General features: G+C 54.7%; 1 protein-coding gene across 1 annotated transcript; it reads right to left on the reverse strand.

Annotated features, from left to right (window-relative positions):
• Window positions 1-26: 26 nt before the first annotated feature.
• LOC109514770 (flotillin-2-like) lies at window positions 27-7,481 on the reverse strand. The gene is made up of 11 exons (XM_019868142.1): window positions 7,304-7,481; window positions 6,264-6,345; window positions 5,260-5,350; window positions 4,414-4,537; window positions 4,193-4,311; window positions 4,020-4,133; window positions 3,783-3,902; window positions 3,325-3,539; window positions 2,899-3,082; window positions 2,643-2,807; window positions 27-2,150 (listed from the first exon to the last, which is right to left on the reverse strand). The coding sequence occupies exons 1-11, from the start codon at window positions 7,350-7,352 to the stop codon at window positions 2,112-2,114; spliced, it is 1,302 nt and encodes a 433-aa protein (XP_019723701.1). The 5' UTR covers window positions 7,353-7,481; the 3' UTR covers window positions 27-2,111.
• Between the last annotated feature and the right edge of the window lie 475 nt (window positions 7,482-7,956).

Raw genomic sequence — 7,956 nt, forward strand, 5'->3', positions numbered from 1 at the left:
GCCATATAAGCAAATATGTTATGACAACCAGCGAAATTTTAATGGCACCGAGCAATTATTTCTTATTTATACGAACGGGAAGCGATGACTGCATACGACTGCATGCTGGAAAAACGCCGGCAAACGGACCTGCCTGCTCGGCGGCCGTGTTGGCAAGGGCCACATTCCCACCAAAATCAATGTGGACATTTTAATTAAATAATAATCATGATAACAATAAAGATGACATTGAGATTATTGTGCGTCGTGCTCAATTCTCAATCGATCTCTACGAATTTACTTTTTGTCAACTCCCAAATATGTGCTACCGATATGGAACGTGTAAAAAGTCGAATATTAATCTTGTTAACAAATTATTCCCAGTTCACTCGTCGTAATTGCACTGCATTGTTTGTACAACTTTGTTTACGTTTTTGTTGCCGTTCAAACGGATGAATAGACTTGGCTGCTGACTTTGCCCCTCTTGAGCGAAGCCCAGGGTAGGCATAGGCAGTCATTTTGAAAGGGGCGTGTCCTCGAGTCCATCTTTCGAGCGATGGGCCTGAGCATCCAACCGCCCGTAGATCTCATCTGCGCATGCGTGAAAAGTGACCGTCACTTAACTCACCAACAGCGCATCATCCGAATACATATGGACGATTGAGATTGGTCAATAATTCGTTAAAAAAATAATGAATAGACCGACGTGGGGACTGAATAATCGAATGTATGTTGGGGGGGGGGGGGTCTGTGTCTGTAAATGGACTCAATTTGAACACGGGAGGGTTCAGCCCTATGCCAATTGGAGCCAAAGACGCTTCACAATATCACATCAAAGTTGTGTCATGCATCCCAATGAGAGCTGTGTGCACTATTTGGAGTGGGTTGTCCTCAGCGAAATTTTCGGAGCAGCTCTCGACGTTTCCTGGCTGAACATCTGACTTTTCGTTCCTTCTCAGTTCCCCAGATGAGGATGACAACAAGTCACTGCCAAAACGAGTTCACCTAAAGTGTCATTCGACCACATCAAGAAGAATCTGAACAGTCACATGTCAACTAAAAACACACACACACACACATCACGGTAAAAGCAGAAGAAAAACCGCCTTCCCTCAAAAATGTGTTGGCATATCGAACGCGACAGGGACATGCAGACAGACGTCCGTATGCAATCCCAACGAGGCCAATCAATCGGAATGGGATTCCGATTGGGAGTTGCGCCCTGTGAAGAAAAACAGTCGCCGCTTGAGTTGGTATTGCGAGATGAGTCCCTCGAGCTTGTCGAGATTTGCAGAAATGCGTGTCCATCCAACATCCTTTCTCGATGTTAGCCGGTTGCTTTACAAACATGACAGCTTGTGGCTACATTGACAGCGCAGGGCACCGTCCCCAATTGGGATTTTTTGATGTCATCGTCCACATTCTCAAAGCAAACGCAACTTGTCCTGTGGAGGGCGCGCGGGACGCATCGGTTGTGACAATTTGAAGGATTTTGTGCAAGCGGGGCAAATTTTTTCCCACCTCATCTTCTCCCCGCTCGGCCTTCGCCATCTGTTTTGTCCGACAAGTGCGAGACCTTTTGTCGACGTGTACGCCAGATGAGCGCCACCCGAGCATCCACACTGCGCTCACATCAGACGGTCGTTGACGGTGACAGGAAGGGGAGCGCACGGGAGAAAAACAAATGTCACGCGGGCAAAACAAAAAGCGCAATCGAGCCGCAGTATGAGCACAGCTAAAGATGCGAAACGGGTGAACGCCACGGCAGCTGTCAGATTTGCAGCAAAAATCCAAGTGCATCGTTTCCGACTTGGAACGATTTGCAGCGCAAAATGGCAAAACTTTGGAACGGCCCAAATAAACCGTGCGGCCGGCGGGGCCCGCTCGAGCTCCAACCGGGTGCAAACGCGTTTGACAGCTCCGCCGTCGTGGCTCAAGAGTGATTTCCAACGCTGCCCAAAGTGAAGACGACGACGACGATGACAAATCAGAAGAAAAGGAAGCAGCTGGCAGAAAGCTTGGCTCAGCGCCGCCGCGCGGTGCCAGCGGCAGACCGTGAGGGGCGCTCCAAGGTCGGCGAAGGCACCAAAGGAGTTTTCTGGTCACCGATCCGGCTCCAGCGCCGCCACCCTTCAGCCGCTGGTCTTGGCCATCTTCTGCAGCAGCGGAATCTGCCAGCGACAGACAGCGGCGTCAACGCAAGCCCCTCCACAACACTTCAACAGCCTACTTTGCCGTTTTTCACGTAGCGCGGCAGGGTCTTGGCCCCCATTAACCGCCATCAGTGAACTGTATTCCGTTCGTTACAGGGGGAAAAAAAAAAACAACACTCAGATCACAGGGGCACTTCAGAAACACGGATATGATTTTGCCGGGTAACATTTGGAATGCGGCGAGAGAGCGCAGGGGAGTCCTCAAATTGGAGCGACAAGTTGCCGGCATTGAGGTGGCCGATATTCTGCCTGTCCGTTGGGAGGATGCGTCCGGGGACCAAGACCAAATGATTCGAGCCACGATATGGCTGGCGAGTCACTTGGCCAATTCCTTTTTTTCTCCGTGGCAAATATTGCAATTGGCTTGGGGCTCCCGAAATCCCGGTGGACGGGCCCGGGGGCCATTTGGGAACGCACGCGGGGTTGCTGGAGCTCGCAGTCGGCTCGTACCTTGGTGAAGTCGACGCCCGCCAGCGCGTTAACCGAAGCGGGGAGTTCCGCCAGGAGTCGGTCGACCTGGCCCGTGACATGGCCGCCGCCGCCGCCGCCGCCATCTTCACCCAGGATGACGATCCGGTCGGTCTTGGCCAACGGCGCCGCCACCTTGGCGGCGATCTGCACCAACAAGCGACATCACTTCCCCACACGTACGGCACATTGGACAATTACAGGTGGACTTGACTCGACCCCATTGCGGCGGCGTTACCTCGGGCAGAGCCTGCAGGACCAGGGCGGTCTTGGCGGCGTCGCCGTAGCGCCGGTAGGCCTCGGCCTTGAGCCTCATCTTCTCGGCCTCGGCCTTGCCCACCGCCTCCGCGCGCGCGGCCTGCGCCTCGCCGATCTTTCGGATCTTCTCCGCCTCGGCCTGCGCGATGAGCACGCGCTTCTTCCTGAGGACGGTTGAGAACCGCGACAAAACGTTGAAAGAGTCGGCGAGGAGCGAGTCATCGGCGAGGCAGCGACATCATTCTCGACTCCCGGATCGCCCCGATTCAGCGACGCGACAAAGGATGAGGCCGGTTCAAAGCATCCGTCAATGAGCTGCAAATTGTGGCAAACGGCGTCGCGCTGCCCTCATAAGTGAGGCCCGACAGCCCATTTTTGTTTTGTTTTCCCCGCGAGCGCTTCTCACTTGTATCCTTCGGCAAGCCGCCGCATCTTGAAGGCTTCGGCCTCGGCGGGCCGCTTGACGTTGGCGACCAGCTCCTTGTCGGTGCGCCGGACCTCCCGTTCCTCGACGGCGATCTGCTTGCGGCGCCGCACCACCTCGATCTCCATCTCCTCCAGGCGGATCTTCTGCTGCTCCTTGGCCGCCTGCAGCTCGTACGCCAGCTGGGCCTCGGCTTTCTGCCGACACCCGACATAAAAGCGGAGAGTCGCTCACGCCGGGCCGGGAACGTACGCGTTCTCCGCTGCCGGCTGAATACTTTTGCCAACAGGAAGCGGCCCGTCGTTCGTGCCGACCGTTGCCCCCCCCCCCTCCCCCGTTGCCCATTCTAATAAGAAAAGCCATGAAACGAGTGTCGCCAAGTGTTGGGAGTTTGTTTCTCCTGCCGGAAAGGAGCGCAGGCACAAGTATTTTGCGCCCACCTTGGTGTTGACTTCCTGGTTGAAGGCGGCTTTCTGCAGCTCCAGTTCTCGCTTGGAGTCGGCCATCTTGGTGTCGGCCTGGAACTTGATGTCCAACATCTCCTTCTTGCACTCGGCTTCCTGAGGGACCGCACACACGCGCGCCGGGCTCGCGAGGCAGCCGGAAACTCGCGAAAACGAATGAACTCGCGGCGTCGAGGCCAACGGAAACGCCCACGATGTCCGGCGGCCGCTTACCCGAATCCCGGCGTCCCGCTCGGCTTCCGCCACCCCGATGTCGGCGTCCCGGCGGACGGCGGCCGTCTGGGTCTTGCCCAGCGAGCTCAGGTAGTCCAGCTTGTCGTACACGTCCTGCGGGACGCGAGCGAAGGTGAGCGGCGCGGCGACGGCGCCGGCAAGCGACGTCCCACCTTGATGGTGAAGCTGAGGATCTCGATGCCCATGCGACCCACGTCGGGCGCCGCCACCTCCCGTACCAGTTTGGCAAAGCGGTCCCGATCTTGGTAGATCTGCTCCACCGTCAACGTTCCTGCGCGCACACACGGCAGCGGCGTCACGTTCGCCGTCGCCGCCGCCTTGAACGCCGAAGCCGAGCCTTTCCAAAGGCAGCGGTGCTTTTTGCTGATCGGACCTAAGATGGAGCGCAGGTGTCCCTCCAGGGTCTGCAGGACCACCGCTTTGATCTCCATGACCGACTTGCCCAGGAACTGCTCGCACGCCAGGGCCAGGAGGTCCTGCTCCGTCATCACCTTCACCTGCGTGGGACGCACAGCGCACGCTGGTGGACCTTCCGCCCGAGAGCGGATTCGTCCGAGGAACGGGCTCGGACACCGCTCGGGGCCCGCAATCTCCGAGCGTGCGTGCGGAGCGCAGCTTTTTGACAGACGTGTGACGTGACGATGTCAAAGTAGCCACTCCGAGAAGCGTCCTCAACTGAGTGACAAGGAAGCGGCTGGAGTTCAACGCGGTCTACCCTCTTTTGTTGCTTTTCTTCTTTCTGAGGAAAGGCTTCCCCAGACGGCGACAAGTCTTGCTACGATGCGGGTCCTTCGTCTCGATGGCATCCCCGTTCCGCCACAATCGGCACACGTGCGGGAGCTTCTGGCCTACTTTGCTCAAGCGCCGGTGGTTCTTTGAGTCACTTTGGGAAGCGATACCTTGGATTTCTTTTCCTGGGCCACGAAAAGTTTTCGACTCTGATGTCTTTCGAGGCTTTTCTGTGTTGTATTTTCATCATGCGAAGCCCCAAGGCGCTCTGGAAAGAAAGCCGCCTTCGCCTTGCCCGGGCAGAACCTTCCCGGGTGGTTGAGGTCATCACAGCATGACGCCAAATGTTCCCCCCGCCCGCCATCTCCTTCCATCTCCTTGTCCCTGACAACCAACCTTGTCGTGTGTACCGAGCCTCAATTGAGCTACCGCCTCGATCAAGTTCCAAGCGTATTCATCGATCACAACGAGTGGATGCGTTTCTCATTACCTGAGCCACGCCTGTGACGGTGATGGCCACGCCCTCCGCCGTCTCCACGTCCTCGCAGCGCGGCTGCAGCGTCATTATCTCCAAGGTGATTCTGCGCACGCAAGCGTGAGACGACAATGGCGGCCAAGACCGCATCTCTGATCGCGCGATGGCATCGGCGCGCCCTGTCAACCCCTCCGAGACGGCGGCTCTCCCACCCGAGCTGATGTGACGCGCCACGCATCAACGAGGCTTCGTTTACCAATGGGACGACTCCGTTTGGTTTGAGTCCATGCGCTCGTGTCTTTGCAATCTCGAGCAATTCTCAGATTCTAATTGGTTTGTTTTTTTGGGGTGGGGGGTGCCAGGGGATCACAGCCCTATGAAATAGGGAGATGCCACACTAAAAAGGCGTCACAATTGCATCTGTTTGTCCACAATTTAATTTTGGATTTGGGCCTAATTGTTTCTCCAGAACTTGTTTCACCTCAAATGGTCAAAGTCCTCGGTCGGGCTTTTTAGGCCGTCAACAGCAAATCTCCAATTTCTGTAGTCATCCCCCGCAAAAGATAACTACATAAAGATCATTTGTTAGTGTTGTCGCCCTCCCCCCCAAAAAAAGAGCGATGGCAACCATTTGCGATTCTCACCGTTTTGTCCGATTTTCAGATGGATGTCGCGGTGCAAAGCAGCAAATGAATTTTCCTCCTCCTCCCCATCAACGGATGGCCAAACCACGAGTCGGTTTGGCCTCTCCGGCAAAAAAGGCTGTTTGTAACAAACGAGGGGCCTTTCCTTGGCTCGCGCGACTCGGGAGGAGCCGAGAGGTCGCCGTCGCTGTGCAAAAGTTTGGATTTGGTTTCAGTATCAAAGGAGAGAAAACCGCTCATCGGGAAAACGCGGCGAACTCGCGTGCTAAATGTGGACCCGATGAAACCATGCGGCGGCCCGGCCGGTCCGAGTCCGAACGCCGGCAAGGAACGAAAAGGCCGCGAGTGGCCGTCAAGGCGGAAACGTGGCTTCACCTTTGCGTGTCGGAGAGGAGCCACCAAGCCCACGACCAGCCGCCCACCACGTAGGTCTTGGAATCCGCTGCGCAGCAGCCACCTGAGGGAGGGAAAGCGCAGCGCAACACGCTGGAGCGACGACTGCCGACGCCATCCGTCCGCGGTCCCGACTCCCCGATCGCAACCAGACAAAATCGCATCCAAACACGAGTCGGGTCCTTCCAGTCACCGCGACTGGCGACGTGACAAGAGTTGCCCCAAAACGGCCGTCAGTCAAAATGCAGAGTCTGCTCGGACCGGCCGCTTCAGCCTGAGTAGAACGTGGCGCCAAGTTACAAAATCTCATCATGGATTCGGGGGGAATAGATTTGGGTGTGCTAAGCGGAAGCGCGCTTGTTTTTGTGCCATATCGCCTCTGGTCAAGAAAAAAAGCAAAAAATAACTGTTACCTATTTTCCCCACCAATCGCTGACATTTTTGTTTCTCAATTTCCATCGCCATGTTGCAAAACAGTCCATTCGTGAACATCGATGGATTGTGATTCAGTTTCTGGTCACTGGTCTGGTTACAAAAACGTTGTCATTTCCAAAATAAAAGCAGACTTTGCAAAATGCCCCGTTTTGATTGGACACAGTGGATTTGCTTTCACGGAGGACCGACAATGTGGAGGCAAACAACCTCTCAGCCCTCAATCCGGTTTCCGTCTTCCAACACGGCTCATTCAAATGAGCGGCTCGTCGGCAAGCTCTGAAAAAGCTTGACCGCGATCCTGATCGTTTCAATCAGGTGTGCTCGAAGCCAGAAATTGGGATGGGAAGCAACACGGCTTTTAGAGACCTTCTTCTTCGGGTTTGAATGGAGGCGGACAAGCTACTGGGGGTCTTCAATCCAAAACACAAATCACGTGACTCCGGCTTGTTTTCACCAGCGACCGCTAAGCTTGTCCCGGGGCTAGCATTAGCTCGTTAGTCGTTAGCCTCCCTCAGCTCAGATTCGAAAATAGAAAGTTTTAAAAATAAATCCATGAATAAAAAAGAGGAAAGGAAAAGATTTCCTACCAGAGACCACCAAGGCTTCGTTGGGGCCGACCGTCAGACAGTTGCCCATGTCGGCCACCTGCCCGCCGCCAATGAATGGCTGACGAACGAACACAAAACACAAAGGACGCGCGCCGGGCTCGTGCGTGAAAAACGAAGAGCGGGCGTTCGAGTGGGGGTGACGTCACGAGCCGGTGGAAGAGCCGCGGCGGAACCCCCTCCCCAGTAAAATACCTCCTGGCGTAACCACGCCCATTTCGGTGACGTAACTCCCGGCCCAACCTCGTCATCTTCGATTTTCACGATTTGCAAATACTGTACTTTGAAACGAACATCTACATTTGTACTTTACAATACCTTAATGAGTTAACACTGACACACCTTTGAATGAAAGTTTACTGAGCCTGATGTTGCTACTTCTTTCTTTGACGTATGTCTTGTTTTTTTTTTCCTCGTATCATAGTGATGTTTATGCATTTTAGCAAACGCCAATCGTGGCTTTGTGAATGTTTTATTCATCCAAATTTCACCACCAAGAAAAAACAGATTTCACAATTTGCGTGGATGTGATGAGCGACGATTCTGGTTTGTCCTTTTTTGGGGAGGGCGGGGGGGGGGGGCCCATTTCAAATGTTTTTTTTTTTTTTTTTTTTTTAAAATTTAGGGGGGATAAA

Source organism: Hippocampus comes, unplaced genomic scaffold (assembly GCF_001891065.2).
Source record: "Hippocampus comes isolate QL1 unplaced genomic scaffold, H_comes_QL1_v1.1 scaffold49, whole genome shotgun sequence".
Lineage (NCBI taxonomy): Eukaryota > Metazoa > Chordata > Actinopteri > Syngnathiformes > Syngnathidae > Hippocampus > Hippocampus comes.